The sequence below is a fragment of the Xyrauchen texanus genome, chromosome 1 (genome assembly GCF_025860055.1).
Source record: "Xyrauchen texanus isolate HMW12.3.18 chromosome 1, RBS_HiC_50CHRs, whole genome shotgun sequence".
In the NCBI taxonomy this organism is placed as follows: domain Eukaryota; kingdom Metazoa; phylum Chordata; class Actinopteri; order Cypriniformes; family Catostomidae; genus Xyrauchen; species Xyrauchen texanus.
The window spans coordinates 8,275,299-8,291,843 of NC_068276.1; the positions used below are offsets into that span (position 1 = coordinate 8,275,299).

Below are 16,545 nucleotides of genomic sequence, written 5' to 3' on the forward strand. Positions count from 1 at the left end.
CAGTGTGTACGTACCTTTAAGGTCTGTCCAGGGTTTGAATGTTTGACGGCAGGCAGGGATAATTGTTACATGGTGCGTGCCGTGGCGCCATGCTCGTATCGGGACTCGAGTCTGAAGCCAGTGCTGAAGCGGTCTCATATGCATCAACCCCAGCGGCGTGACACAAGTTAGGATGTGTTTTTGCGTGAGCATTTTGAATGGGAGTTTGTGCAAGGCCCGGTTGAAAACTCGCAAATTACTCAAACAACAATACGGAGAAGAAAAAGAGAAAAGCATTCACCGTCCTTGACTGGATGACTTTAGTGTATATGAGCCCAGTAAATTTCAATAAAAGTTGTGCATCTCAGTCAAATTCTGACTGCATTGAATCAGGATTAATGTATATCTAAAAATCACATAGTAATGAGTATGTCAGTAATTTTATTTTGCATTATAGGTTACATTTTAATGTTTGATATAATGATGTTTAATTGCTGCTGTTACTGAAAAACCTTTCTGATGTTTTTTACTATATGTTTTACTGGCTCTTGAATAATAACATTAAAATCTTGTTTCAGGAATGTTTAAGAAACTCTTAAAAATTATATTGTTTTTAATACAATATGCCCCATTTTAAGAGCACTAGCGCTAGGCACAGGTGGGTTTCAAGAACTCTCGCGAGCAAATCGCTAATGGACGAGGTCAAGTGCAATTTCATTCTGAGGTTTTCTCCGATTTTTCCACAGTCTGTGTCCTATAATATAGTTAATTCCCTCAAGCACCAGCGATATAAACAAAGACAGCACATTCATAAGAAGCTGGTAGTGTAAATAGACTGCAATGAATTAGAAGAATTGATATTTCTATGACGTTGACATGCTCCGTTTGTAAGCAAAGGAAGTGTGATTCAAGTTAAATTGCAGAGGTGAAATTATTATTAATAATTTTCATCTACTAACTTATAAATCATGGCTAGTACTAATAGTGATTGTATCAGCACGCACTTCACTTTTACCGGTTGGTTTTGATTCTGAAAAACTAGTTCATTTATTGACTATTCACTTCAAATGAAACGAAAAATACAATCAAAATAACGAAATGCATTCACTTTTGTAGTGACTTAAAAATCACTCTACGGCAACAGGTGGAAAAATACCCATTCAGATTAGATCATAGTTACAATTGTAAATATAAACAAAATAATAATTGAAAAATAAACCATGTCCTATAGATAGTTTAACACAAATTTCATACATTTTGGTTTCATAAAACAGTGATTGTCAGGGCCAAAATTTGATGTTCCACAATATTTTCAGAGTTTGGACATGAACTTTATTACCGCCTGCTAGGGGATCTCCAAACTGTAAATGCAGGAAGTGAATTTAGACTTTGCACTGAACCCAGACCTGCTCTTGATCCATCTTAGGTTCAGAAGCACTTATAAGAAATGTAATTTGCTATTACTCAGGAAAATAGCAAATTGCACTTTGTGCCACTTCATCAACATACAGTACACACACAGTTTGTGCACATACACCCACAGATAGTGCAAACACTCCCACCCATGGCCACTTGTGCTTCCCGATGGCACGAAAATTGCGCTTTCTTTGCGTATAGCACTGCGCTTTACACGCTTATGAAAACAGAGCCCAAAATGTTAATGTTTAAATTAATATTAAACTTTTTAAATAAAGGACTGTTTTCAATAGCTTATTTATTTATATATTAGCGGTTTATATAAAAATAAATATAAATAAAAGGGTGCCATAGTAAAAAGAGCAATTGGGAACCACTGGCCTAGCGACCACATAAAACACCCTTTCATTTGAATATTGAAAAGGAAAATCTTATTTATTCTGTCCTGTTGTGTATGTACATCAGACTGAACGGCTGTTATGAAGCTCTGTCAGGTGGCAGTACATCTGAGGGGTTTGAGGATTTCACAGGTGGGGTCACGGAGATTTATGAGTTAAATAAAGCACCATCTGACCTCTTCAGCATCATTGGCCGAGCCATCGAGAGGGGCTCACTGCTGGGCTGCTCTATACATGTAAGGACTGATCTCACTTCTCTGCATTTCTTATTCACTGCATATATTTACTTTCTGTGTATTTCTTTGTGATCAAAGCTTTGACAAGTTTATGGGAAAAAGCTAATTTTGGAAGAATAATTATTTTGCTCTTTATATTACATTATAAAGTTATACAATGTATAATTGAGAGTGTAATAGTGTTACACTTTTTTGTCCTCTAGATCACCAGTAATTTTGACATGGAGGCAGTGACCTTCAAGAAGCTGGTCAAAGGTCATGCGTACTCAGTGACTGGAGTGGAGGAGGTGAGTCAGAGACCCTAACCATAAACAATGACAACACAAAGGCTGCTGCCCAAAAAACCATGTGAGATTAGAATAAGCACAACCTCAATAAACAGACAAGCCATCGATAGATACATTTTTAAAATTTGCAGCCGGCCCACAGGGAAGTGTCTGTCCCTGTGTACCTGGCCATGGGAACACAAATTAAGATTTTTAGATGAATATCTCAGCTCTGTAGGCCCATACAGTGCAAGTCAACAGAGTCTAAAACTTAGAAGCTCAAAAACCATATAAAGACAGTATAAAAAAAAAAAATCCATGAGCTATTCCTTTAGGCTACCATTAGATTTATTTATTTTCACATTCTTTTCATTTGTAGTCAGTAAACAAAAAACTTCTCAGTAACACTTGTACATCATGCTCATATGAGTCAAATCTTTATCAAATCAATTGCCAATATATTTAATCTTGCAAATAGATGTCATTATTTATTTAGAAAATCAATAAACAAATGTCAGTGGTTCAGTCCATCTGAATGAATTTAAAATTTTCTATTGTGCAAGCACACAAGTTTCTGTAGAAAAATAAAGCGCATGCAGATCAGATGCAATTATATAGACTGGATGATAGAAGGTACGTATTATATGATGTTTGCTTTTAACATCCGTTCATAAAAATGCGTTCAAATCCCATAAACTGTGATCTTTATTTCTACATTCAGTTAAATGCTGTACTACTCAAATGTCAGTCATTGTTGTCTATATGTATAATTGAAAAAATATATATGGTCCTGTAAAATATGGATGAAAAATAAAACCTAAAAATATCCATAGATGTTCTGTATAAGTAAATATTAGTTTGTCACACAAAAACATTCTGGGGACATTAGTTTATGGTTAAAAAATAGAACATAAAGAGATTGTTCCAAGAATATTAGAAATTGATTCCCAAATAAATAACCAGATTGGAACCATACACTAATGTTAGGGGAACGTTCTTTGTTTATTGGGCTGTCTGGATGGTATATTATTTCCTATTATATTTTTATACAATTATACGTTTGCTTCACTAAAAATTACAGATTTTATATAATATACATATTTTATTATTTATTTATGTGTATAGTAAGGCCCTGGGCATTACTTTTTTATGTATACTACAAAAAGTTTTTGTTAATTTATATTACTTCCTAAAAAACTTACTATTCTAAACAACTATAAAAAGATTGGGCAGAATTTGGTTGTTTGAAGTACCTGCCATGCTTTAAACGTTGTTCATGTGCCCACAACTGTGTAGACTGAAGTGCAAAAGGGTCTTTGAATGTGTCTGTGTACCAGGTGGTCTACAGGGGAAACATGACTAAACTGGTGCGTATCAGAAACCCCTGGGGTGAAGTGGAGTGGACTGGAGCCTGGAGCGATGAGTAAGATAAACACACAAGCATGCACATACTACACTCTTACTGTGGTCTTACTACCTTATGTGCTGCTTAGTGCATTTCTGTTCTGATAATAGTACTGACATGCATGTGTCTCAGCTCTCGGGAATGGGACAATGTGGACCGCTCTGTCAGGGGCAGATTACAGAACCGCAGTGAGGACGGAGAGTTCTGGTGAGTGGATCATGATCAATTGTGTATAAGCAAATAATCATCATCCATCTAAATACAGTATAGCCAGTGGTACTAGTTAATAGAGGTCCGTTATGGAGCTAGAACAATGATTTAAGTATTTAAATCTGAAATATGTTCATTTGAATTCTAGACAAATAAAATTGAAGATTTTTGCAGCATATTTTATAATTTTGTATTTTTAAACAGCAGAATTTTTTCTTTTTAAATTTTTAATTAGCTGTAGATAATAGAAGATTAAGAAGAAATTCAGAATTCCAAATACAAATCTCTCACGAGGTCTCGACGGCCTGAGATTTCAAACATAATAAACATAAATAATATGATAAACATCTCTCAGAGTTCTGACAGCAAATCCACTGTTTGCTTACCTGGTCATTCATGTTTAATTGTTGGTTTGTTTTTAGATTTAAGTTATTAAACTTAATTCTCAACTGAGATTTAAATCAGACTTTAAAGCAATAGATCAGCAGGATTAAAGTTCATTCAGATTTACTGTGAAAGTTTTATTTCATTAACTCTTTAACATTTATCTATTAAATATAATTCTATCCCAGCTTAATATGCAGAGACAAATACAAATAAGTCATTCAGAGGTTTATTGTGTCAGAGAAGCGACACTAGGGGTCTCTCTTGAGCGCCGATATATACCTCTGTTCTATGAAAAAAGGCCAATGAGAAGTTGCAGACGGTATTTGCATATCCCGCCCCCGGACATACGGGCATTTAAGCGGGGCGAATACGGGAGTTCATTCAGAAAATTTCTTCGGAGCCGATGGTCGTGTATGCAGTTGCTGCAAGTTACACACCAAGTTCCTGTTTAAATCCTCTGACGCCCTGCAAGCTGTTGCGCACAACAGCGGCTTTCTCCTTCGTGCATGGCTGTGCATTCTTGCCCCTGGGCGCTTCGACAGCGCAGACAACTCGAAAGAGTTATTCTAAAAGAGTAATTTCGCTCTAAAAAGAGCAAAACACAGCGGCGTTGAACGTCCTTCTCAGGACGCGTCTTTTTAAAGACGATTTTTCCCGCCCCTGTGTAGTTTCTGGATGCGGTTTTTTTCTCCCCACCTCTGATGGTCATAAAAACTGCCTTGCATACCTGGGTTGCGATCACACAAAGGCAGCATTTTTATGAATGGTCTATGTTTTCAGTACGAGAACATAGCCATGACAGCATTGCGGTCGTAGGCTTTTTCTTGTAGTGAGAGAAAGCCACTTCAGCCACCCCCCGTGCCTCGCCTCCTTCCTACGGGATTGAGGCAATCTGGGGACAATGACGGGCTCTGTTTCGCCGGGTGAACCCCCTCAAAACCCCCCACCTCCCCGGCACGCTTGCTTGTTTCCGTCCAAGCTCGGGATGAGCATTCTCTCCAATGGGTTATGTTTTCAGCGTGAGAACATAACCACGGCAGTGTTGCAATCTCTGCTTTCTCTTGTAGTGAGAGAAAGCCATTTCAGCTGCCCCCCGCACCTCGCCTCCTTCCTACGGGATTGAGGCAGGCGCCGCGGGCGATGAAAGACGATCTGGGGAGAATAACGGGACGCTTTTGAAACCTACCGCCTCCCCGGCACGCTTGCCTGCTTCCCCCGAGCTTGGGATTAGTGCAGTCCGCTTAACGGCCTACCGTCCGGTCCCTCGAGCTCCCCGGCATTGGATGATGACATCACCGCTGCATCGGAGAGCGTAACAGTGGTGTCGGATGCGGATAACTCGCCTGGGCCGCCACCTTCGGGTCTGCCGCCCAGTCTGAGCCTGACGCACGGAGGTCCGCTATGCTTCCCTGGGCTTAATTGGTTCCGCAGGCATGTGCGCCGCTGACAGCCGATTCCTTCCCGGATGTGCATGACCAGCTGAGCAAGCCCAGCTTCCTCGCTCCTCCGCTCTCGCTACCCTCGGTGGTAGAACGGTCCCAGACCGGGCATATCAACTGCCGGTCCCCCCTGCACGCCATGGCCCCCTACTGCAAGTCCACAGGGCCAAGGCACTTCAAAATCTGCACTTGGGTGGTCCTGTTCTTGACGTGCCACAGGAACTGCACTCAGACAGGCGATGGCCACCCCCCGTGGTCCAGAAACGCAATGCATGGACAGGACCTGGTCGCAGTACAGGAGGCAGACAAAGCACGCTTTCTCAAAACGCCCCCATCTCCCAGCTCCGTCCATTCGGCGACACCACTTCACGACTCCACCCAGCAGTCTTCAGTGGTGAATAAACAGACGGAGGCTATTTCATACATCTTGCCCTGCTGCAAACCTGCCGCCAGGGGCCATGCCCTGTCTGCTCGCCGAGGGCGTCCTCCTGCGGCTTTCAAGAAAGAAAGAAAGTGGTGCTCCGCCTCAACTAACAAAAGAGAGTGGGCCCAGCTCTCAGCCCCAGCATCGAGATCCCCGCAGAAGTTGGACCCGGAAGGCTCCCAGGCGCTCCTGAGATGACCGACCCAGAGACTGAGACGGTAGCTCCGGAGCTGGTAAGACCGCTCTGTTCCCCGGTGGAGGGCCGGGAGGAGAATCTTTTGTTAAATTCATTACATTCTCAATAATAGAGCTATTTCCTTTTGTCTCTAGGTCACCTGGCCCGCAAATGCCGTTCTCGCGGCACTTTGCTTCAGGTCTCAACAGTCCCGGCATGCTGGACGCGGCCACAGTCCGCCTTCAGCCCCACGACTGTTCCCCGGCCAGCCGGTTCAGACGATTCCAGAGGACGCCAACATCAGACCTCATCCTCAGTCACGAACCGGCCCCCTGCCGGGTGCACGGAGCAAGGTAAGTGCTTCGAGTCTGTTCTCAGCACCAGAGCCTCGGGACGTTTCACTGCCTCCCGACGCCGTATTACCTGTTCCGCCCTGCTGCGAAGCCCTGCCGGGTACTTCCAAAATACTCGTCCCCTTGGTGCCCCTAGCACGGAGTTTAGAGGCGTGGCTTTCACTGCCCAACCCGTCATGCTGGCTGCACCGGACCATTCGACTCGGTTACGCAATTCAGTTTGCCAGGCCTCCGCCACCCTTCGCGGGCGTCCATTTTTCCGCAGTATACGGCAAACATGCCAAGTCCCTGCACGAAGAAATCGCCTCTCTGCTAATCAAAGACGCGATAGAGCCTGTCCCTCCCTGCGGCTTATGACCGATCTTGGACCTGCGAGTTTTCAACCGGGCTCTGTCCAAACTCCCGTTCCAAATGCTCACCCAGAAACAAAATTCTGTCTGGCGTCTAGATTGGTTCGCAGCGGTAGACCTGAAGGACGCCTACTTTCACGTCTCGATCCTGCCACGACACCGACCCTTTCTACGGTTCGCGTTCGACGGTCGGGCGTATCAGTACGAAAGTCCTCCCCTTCGGCCTTTTTCAGTCCCCTCATCCTGGCCCCCTCCCGAGGGTTACTATACGCGCACAGAGACTGGGTGCTTAGGCGCCATTTGGGGCTTCAGGTCAACTGGGAAAAGAGTGAGCTTGCCTCGGTTCAGAGCATCTCTTTTCTCAGCATCGAGTTAGACTCCATCTCAATGTCAGCACGTCTCTCCAACGAGCGTGCACAGTAGGTGCTGAAATGCCTCGCTTCCCTCAAGCCAGGCACTGTGGTCCCTTTTACGTTTCCAAAGGCTCCTGGGGCATATGGAATCCTCCACGGCGGCCGCACCGCTGGGGTAGATGCATATGAGACCACCTCAGCACTGGCTTCAGACTTGAGTCTCGAGTGCCGCGAGGCACGCACTGTGTGAGAATCAACACCGCCTGCCGCCAAACCTTCAAACCCTGGACAGACCTCTGCTTTCTACAGGCAGGAGTACCCTTGCAGCAGGTGTCCCGATGCGTCCTGGTCACAGCCTATCCTCCAAACTGGGTTAGGGCGCCGTGTGCAACGGTCACGCAGCCGCAGGCCGTTGGAACCGGGCCCCGCTCCGTTGGCACATCAACTGCCTAGAGCTGCTGGCTGTTTTCTTTGCCCTGAGGAAGTTTCTCCCTTTAATTCGAGACAAACATGTCCTAGTCAGGTCAGACAGCTCCACAGTGGTAGCCTACATAAATCGCCAAGGCGGAGTACGCTCCCACCACATGTCACAGCTCGCCCATCGCCTCCTCCTTTGGAGCCAGCAGTGACTCAAGTCACTGCGCACCACTCACATCCCCGGCAACCTCAATGTGATAGCGGACGCGCTGTCACGACAACACTTGCCCAGCGGGGAGTGGAGGCTACACCCCCAGTCGGTCCAGCTGATCTGGGACCGGTTCAGCAAGGCCCAGGTAGACCTGTTTGCCTCCCAAGGAACCTCCCACTGCCCGCTCTGGTATGCCCGGACAGAGGCTCCCCTCGGGCAGACGCTTTGGCACACAGCTGTCCCCCTCCACCCATTTCTGTGCCCCTTTGTTATTTTTGTAACCAATGGATACTATTTGCCACCATTATCTCACAGAGCCTTTTGATATCTTTTTACTGGTAGAAACTTGGCTTTAGTCTATCTTCAAGGTCCTTAGTCTCATTATTTTGTTACAGCTGGGTGCTCTTTGTGGCCTCTGCAGCAACAACAATTTTAGTAACCTCATATGCTCTCTCCTGGGTCACACAAAGGCCAGGAAACTCATATAAGTACTTTGATATAAAAACATACTAGAATATTGAAAGATATACTATATACTCCCACCTCTGAGACTTCTAAAAGTCTCACACTCTATTTCCCTCAAACAACACATTCTCACACCCCAACTCGTCACATACGGACGCTTGGGCAGGACCCCTTGGCGTCGCTTATTGACGCGCCAGGTGTACCTTTGGCGTCATTTTACGACGCGTCCGGTTTCGAAACATAAAAAACCAGTTGGAGGGCCATTGTAGCGTATTCCTTTTGATTTTTATTGATTGCGGTCTTGACTCTCGACCCGTTCGCGGCGTGAGCTTACCCGAGACGTGACATTTCAACGCTACACGCTCCGGTTCGGAGATATGTAGAACGGCGTCATTTTACGACGTGTCCGGGGTTTTAAACATCAAAAAACAGTTGGAGGGCCATTGCAGCCTATTCCTTTTGATTGTTATTTATCGCGGTCTCGACTCTCCACCCGTTCGCAGCGTGAGCTTACCCGAGACGTGACATTTCAATGCTACACGCTCCGGTTCGCGGAGATACATAGAAGTCTATGGGACTGCCCTGCGCGTCGAAAAATGACGCCAAAGGTATACCTGGCGCGTCAATATGTGACGAAACTGCCCGAAGCGTCCGTATGTGACGAGTCGGGGTGAGAATGTGTTGCCTCAAACCAGAATGCAGTCACACAAGCCAGCCTGTCCCATTCCATCATGTAGCCAAAGTAGGCCACTCAGTCCACTATCCAATGCCATCTTGATGGGGCTGCATTCTGCAGAACTTGGGACCAAACCTCTCCCTCCACACTTGGCTAGGAAGGAGTAAAAGATCCCAGTCCTCTAGCTATCACTGTTCCTGGGGGTGGGTGACAAAAATCAACTCATTTGTAATAAGCATGTGCATGCATTGCGTGATGTAGAGAAGATATATATATATATATATATAAAGTAATTGGTTACATTGAGAGTAATAGGGGAATATGTCAAAAATAACAAACAAAACACCCTCTAACTCCTTTCTTGAGTTGATATCTATTCTGTTATGTAAAATGAAAGTACAATAGTCATGCTATCTCCCTTACTATCAAAAACATGAGAAAAGTGTTCAAAAATAAAATTCCCCTTAAATTCCAATGTTGTTTCTGGATTGCTTCTCAGTAAATCTCATCAAGTTCATCCAATCCTGGCCCAATGGTACAGTATCTAGTTTCTATCCCTGTTCCCGGTGGTTGCATTGAAACCGTTACCATTTGTTTAGCCACTGTTCTAGTCATTATTGATCTCAGAATGGGTATAAAACAACAAACAATAATCCAAATAAGGTCAGTCCTATAACTATTATTACACCTATTTTCATTAGCCCCATCTTCCATGAACCAAAAAGATCATCAAACCATGTCCCAACAAGCTGATCTCTACCTGCATTAGATTTAACTTCCTTTCGCAGGTCATGCAGTTTCTTCATTGCCTGGGTAAAAGCTCCTTCTGGAGATGTATTATTTGGTATGTATGTATAGCAATCTGCTCCGAACATAACACATACTCCTCCTTTATCTGCTAATAACCAATTCAGTGCGTGACGATTTTGCCATGCCATTTTACTAGTGGCTGCTAATTGGTCTCCTAATGCCGCCAGTGCCTCGTCAGTATAGTTTATAAATCTCTGTTGGTTATAGAAAATATAATTAATCCATTCTAAATTTTTGTTGGGTGTTACCCATATGAACACTGACTCAAAGCCTGATTTAATCTCATCTCTAGCTTTAAACTTTTGAGGTATTCTCTTGGTTGGCCAATTGCATCCAGGTAGACATCAGGATCTGGGGTGTATGCTCTTTCACCCTTGCTTTGTTGTGTACAAAAGGTTTTGGTGCAGTTTGGATTTCAGAGGGGTCCCATTCTACCATAGTTACTTATTGTATTAGCCTTACTCTAGCGCACAGTCCTTTCCAGCCTTTAGGTAGTGCGGGTTTCAATTGACCTCTCCTACATAACCAAAAATAGTCTGCTATAGTTTCCGTTTGTTCCTCATGGATTTTTATCGCAGGCGATACTAAAGTCTGATTTTCACATCCTGTAAGGCAATGACCGACAACTACACCTACACATCCTGGAGTTATGTTTGCAGTAAAATATTGTCCTAATGTCGCTGTTGCATATTGCGGTCCACTAAACCTAATCACATTATCATTAAAAAACATTTCATCATCTAAATGCCATATTACCCTGTCGTGTTTCACCTTGCTCCTTAGTTTTCACTTTTGTCCATTATTTAACTCCATAGTCTCCTTGTTAGCATTCGTGTTCACTGTCATTGTTCTCACCTGTGTCTTGTTTGTAATCATCCTGCCTTGTGTGTATATAACCCTGCCCGTTCCTCCATTACCTTGTCGTTTGTTGAATGTTGTTGATGTTCGCTTCCATGCCCGTGTTCCTAATTCCAGTGTTCCAGCGTTTTTGTGTTTTGCTTTCATTTTACCCATCGTGGTTGTTTTGTTTGCTCCTGTTTTGCCTGTTTATCAATAAACCTGCTTTTGAATCCTCAACCTTTGTCAGCCCCCGTCCTCAATCGTAACAGAACAAACGACCAACACACTATGGATCCAGCGGTTTTACAGGCCAACTGTAACCTTCTCAGCCTACTGCAGGGAAACCGTCCGGTGGAAGAGCACATCCGCGATTTTCTCGCAATTGCCAGTGCGTCCGACTTCCCTGATTCCTCCCTGGCTGGACGCTCCGCGCGTTCGTGGAGGAGAACCTACTGGCCTGCGGTTCCTCGTTCACCGTGGACATCGTCGAGGAGAACCCCGTAGCTCCTCCCAAAGTGGTAACCCTCCATTCGCCCGTGGTTCGTCCCTTCACATCTGCCAGCGAACCAACCTTCATGCCTGCCGTGATCAAGGAGCCAATGCTGCCAGCTTCGTCCGCCCGGAGGAGGAGGAGAAGAAAGGCTTCCGCTCCCCAGTTCACGCCTTCTACGGTCTGCGAGCCAGAGCCCACGCATGTCACTGTGAGCGAGCCAGAGCCCTCGACCGTCCCCGAGCCAGCGCCTGTAGCTTCCGATGTCAATGAGCCAGCGCCTGTAGCCTCCGATGTCAGTGAGTCAGCGCCTGTAGCCTCCGATGTCAGTGAGTCAGCGCCTGTAGTCTCCGATGTCAGTGAGCCAGCGCCTGTAGCCTCCGATGTCAGTGAGCCAGCGCCTGTAGCCTCCGATGTCAGTGAGCCAGCGCCTGTAGCCTCCGATGTCAGTGAGCCAGCACCTGTAGCCTCCGATGTCAGTGAGCCAGCGCCTGTAGCCTCCGACAGCAGTGAACCTACGCCTGTAGCCTCTGATGTCCCTGAGCCAGCGCCAGCAGCCATGACCATCCAAGAGCAACGCCTCCCGAGCTTCCTAGAGCTCCGCCTCCCGAGCTTCCCGGAGCTCTGCCTCCCGAGCTTCCTAGAGCTCCGCCTCCCGAGCTTCCCGAGCTTCCCAGAGCTCCGCCTCCCGAGCTTCCCAGAGCTCCGCCTCCCGAGCCTCCCAGGGCTCCGCCTCCCGAGCCACCCAGGGCTCTGCCTCTCAAGCCTCCTATGGCGCCACCTCCATCGGCTCCACCTCTAGAGCCTCCTACGGTGCCACCTCCATCGGCTCCGCCTCCAGAGCCTTCCAGGTCTCCGCCTCCAGAGCCTCCCAGGCCTCCGCCGCTAGAGCCTCCTATTGCGCCTCCTCCCCAGTCCCCCAGACCTGTCCTTGCCCTGTGGCCAGCTCCCAGGCCTCCTGAACCTGTCCCTGTCCTTTGGCCGCCTCCCAGACCCCCTGAACCTGTCCCTGTCCTGTGGCCAGCTCCCAGGCCACCTGACCCAGTCCCCGTCTTGTGCTCCCCTTGGACTGTCTGTCTGCCCCTTGTGCCCCCGTGGACTGCTCGCCTGCCCTCTGTGCCCCCTTGGACTGCCTATCTGCCCCTTGTCCCCCCCTGGATTTTCTGGTGTCCCCTTGTGCTCTCCGTGGTCTGCCAGTCCCCCCCCCTCATTCCTTGGACGATTCTGTTTTGTTTTTTTTGTTTGTTTGTTTTTAGGATCGTCTGGGATCCGATCCTTTGAGGGGGGGCTATGTCATGTATTACCCTGTCGTGTTTCACCTTGCTCCTTAGTTTTCACTTTTGTCCATTATTTAACTCCATAGTCTCCTTGTTAGCGTTCGTGTTCACTGTCATTGTTCTCACCTGTGTCTTGTTTGTAATCATCCTGCCTTGTGTGTATATAACCCTGCCCGTTCCTCCATTACCTTGTCGTTTGTTGAATGTTGTTGATGTTCGCTTCCATGCCCGTGTTCCTAGTTCCAGTGTTCCAGCGTTTTTGTGTTTTGCTTTCATTTTACCCATCGTGGTTGTTTTGTTTGCTCCTGTTTTGCCTGTTTATCAATAAACCTGCTTTTGGATCCTCAACCTTTGTCAGCCCCCGTCCTCAATCGTAACAACTGCGCAATTGCCCTTAAATTGTCCTACATTCGTTTTTCCTTTAGTATTGTTAAAGCATTCATACTCCAGTTGTCGATTTATTTTATATGATAATGGACTTTCTTTTTTTCTCATTATCCACACGTATGTCTAATTTTCTGCATTCATCTCCCCACCCTATGATCTTATAATATTTATAATATTCCGGATGACCCAAGAATGCCAAACATTCTGCTGGGCAGAACACTGTTCTCCCTGTTTTACCTCAATTTTTGGCATAATACTCAGCGCAATGCATCATTCGGGACTACTACCAATTTTTGAATGGAGAGGGTGAGCACATTACACAGTTTGTCATTTTTGTTTGCTTATCTGTATATCTGGCCCATTTATACCAGTCATTTTGATTGGCGTGTTCTAATAGTTCCTCTGTTCCTGCTGAATCTATGGGTTCCTTATCATTTTCTAAATTTATTGGCTTTTTCAGTCTTTGGTTGATTATTTTGTCAGGTGTCTTTTTAGGCTGATTATTCGGTTTGTTCTGCTTGGCCAAATTGCTTATCCAGATTCTTTGCTTTTCGGGTTCACCTTTGTTTAATGATCCAGGCATTCGCTTCTTTCTGATTTCTCGTGCTATGTTATCTAGTCTCTGCTCATTCAGGGAAATAATATTGAAGGTCTGAGATGTCAGTTGTAGGAAATTCATCATACCATGGTCGTTGTGATGGTCCTTCGCCTGGAGAGTCTGGGCCTTCCTGGATCTCCTCTCCGGTAGGCCCTGTATGGGAGGCAATACCTGTCCCAAATAAGTTAGTAACAGCATCATCCACACTAATACCTCCTTGAGCTTCCATTCTTTCCTCCATGTGCCACAACTCTTCCTCGAGCGACTGCGCTTGTTGGCCTGTTTCATTTCCTTTAGTTGCTTCTGTATCTGTTTCAGCAGGACGATCACTTTCTTCTTGTCTTTCTCCTTCTTCACCTTCCTGGTCCTGTTCCTCTGTGACATGTACTTCCGTCTCACTTTCTATGCTTTCCTGCTCTACTGCGGCACTTACTTCAATCCCTCTTTCTGCCGCAGCATGCTCTTCCCCTACGAGCGTTTGTCCTTCTACTTCCTCTTCTCTTTCTTCAGATTCTGTAGCCTGTTCCTGCTGATCATCCTCTTCCTCGGGTTCTTGGTTTTGTGCTTACTGCTCTTCTTCGCCTGAATCTTGCCTCGTATTCATCATTGGGAAGTCCATATTCATAGTTACTTCAATGCAGTCCATCAAGTGCTCTGTACTTTCTGAATTCACTTTCTGGATTATTTAGTTTTAGGTCAGCTTCATTGGAAAGGCCATCCAAGATCCCCAAGGCTGATTGTAGGGAACCCACTCTGCAGTGTGTTTTTTTTATAATTGATCATCTGGAGGTCCTGGTCCTTCTTAGGACGTTTCTCCAGTAGGCCCTGTATTGGGGGCAACACTTGTCCCAAGTATGTCAGTAATAACATCCATATTAATATGTCTTTCTTATTCATTGGTATTGTAGGCCGCAATTGTTTTCCACCTTCTCTCCTTCAGTGGGTCATCCTGCCCAACTTGCTTCAATGATGGCAACAGCATGACTGTTTCATTTTATATGCAAAAAACACACTGTAATCACCTCATATGGTTACATGTTTTATATTAACTAACAATCATTACTTTCTGCATTCATTTGTTTAGTATATTAAATGATTTCCCTTATTACAGTCATTTGCTACACACACATTTGTTGCATCTCATTTCTAGCACTAAATAACACATGGGTCCTCTGCCTTCTCCAGGTGTTCCTTATCTTAAAAACCCCTACTCATTCACTTATCACATACATTTCATTTCCTCCTGTTTCCCAAGGTCTCTCAATGTCTTTATCACATTAATTTATTTTCCCTGCAAGCTAAGCTGTTTTTCATAGTTTCAGACTACATCAGAGTAATTCAGAGTATTAAATCAATAAAAGAATGATCAAATATATAACATATCATTGGAGGAATAAATTTCCTCCCAGTTTGGTCTTTCTGTTGCATTGTACCATTTACATTGATCAGTACTTCATCTGTTTTTTTACATAATGATTTAATCAATGGTAACACAAAATATAATATTATTCCCCTCTCAAGAATTGTTGTTTCAATTATTATACCAATTGAAGCCAACCCTGCTCCCTATTTCTTAATTAATTCCATTTATATTGTTACAAACAAACAAGACAAGCAATCTTAATCTTTAGTCACCACCATGTATCTTTTCCATTCTTCATTACTTTGTGTAAGACCTCCTGCAATGACTCTCCAAGCCACTAGGGAACACTGTCTGATCCCTCTTGCAATGACACTCCAAGCCACTAGGGTGAGCTGTCTGCTCCCTCCTGAAATTACACTCCCAGCCACTAGGTGGCACCACCTGCTGTGAACTCTTTAGTTATGTCTGCTAATCAGGTTAATGTGTTCCACCTGTATTTTGCCCTATTTAAGTTGGCAGTTTTCATTGAGCTGTGTTCTGTCTTGAGCCCACCATCTATGGATTTCCTGAGTTCTAGAAGAGTTAAGTGCTGTTCTTATGTTGCCATTGGGCTTACTTTATGTTTGGTTTTGTAAAGCTATGACTTCTTTTCTGTTTGTTTCTGAGAACTGCAATCAAGTAAAGACTGCCTACTTTTGAGTTATCTGAGCCTCCTAGTTTGCTTTTTGATTCTGCACATGGGTCTTCTACAGACTGTCTTCCCCAGTAGCCCAGAGGTAGAGAAATAGCTTTCTCTAAGTGGGAGACCCAGGTTTTAGACCCACCTTCAACACTTTATGTCAGTCAGTTGTGACACTTTGACAATGTACATGAGTTCAATTAAAGCATAAGTAAAAGTAATAAATCATCTTCCAGTCTAAATTCATTATCATACAAACATTCCCATGTTTGTTTAAAAAGTCAATCACTCCTTTGTCTGCAACGGTTCTCAAAACTTTACCCCCAAAACCAATCTATAAATAATCCTCTACACAGGGTATGATCCCCTGACAACACAGTGACAGAATGCTTGGTATTTAACACTGTGATAAGTTATTTTAGTAAAGCGGTTATTAAAATGCAGTCGGGTTCAGTGGAACTTTCAATTTTTGGGCAGGTCTCTTCTAGACCTCCCTTTTGATGCTTCTCATCTAAGAGCATTCATCCACTTCCTTAAAACCCTTTCAAACCTTCTTGGGCGGTGACGCCATTGTCAAGTCTTACCCGTCATTGGGTCGTCACCTCTTGCCACTGGTCTTGATACTGCTCAGTCCTCAATCCTTAATAATTTGGTATCAGTAAACAGATATTTTCTTTTTCAGGGAGTATCACCAGAGAACCGACACAGCCAATGGAACATCTACAAATGCTTAAATGGAGACAATTCAAAACATGGTTAAATTTAAAAAGCATTATTAAAAATTCATCAATCTATTAAAATTGTCCAAAGTAAAATATGCTAAAATTTGACTCATTTATAGATCATTAATTTCCATTCAGATTTTATTTCTGCTAATTTAGCAAATGTTACACAAATCTATTTATCATGGTGGGGGCTAACATCAGAACAAAGCCCTGTCA

General features: G+C 44.6%; 1 protein-coding gene across 1 annotated transcript in view; it reads left to right on the top strand.

Annotated features, from left to right (window-relative positions):
* Positions 1-16,545, top strand: part of LOC127659711 (calpain-1 catalytic subunit-like) — a 91,067-nt gene that overhangs the window by 29,405 nt on the left and 45,117 nt on the right. The window contains exons 6-9 of the mRNA XM_052149694.1: positions 1,861-2,029; positions 2,233-2,316; positions 3,633-3,718; positions 3,833-3,907. Coding sequence (XP_052005654.1) covers positions 1,861-2,029; positions 2,233-2,316; positions 3,633-3,718; positions 3,833-3,907 — 414 coding nt within the window. The remainder of the gene's footprint in view (positions 1-1,860; positions 2,030-2,232; positions 2,317-3,632; positions 3,719-3,832; positions 3,908-16,545) is intronic.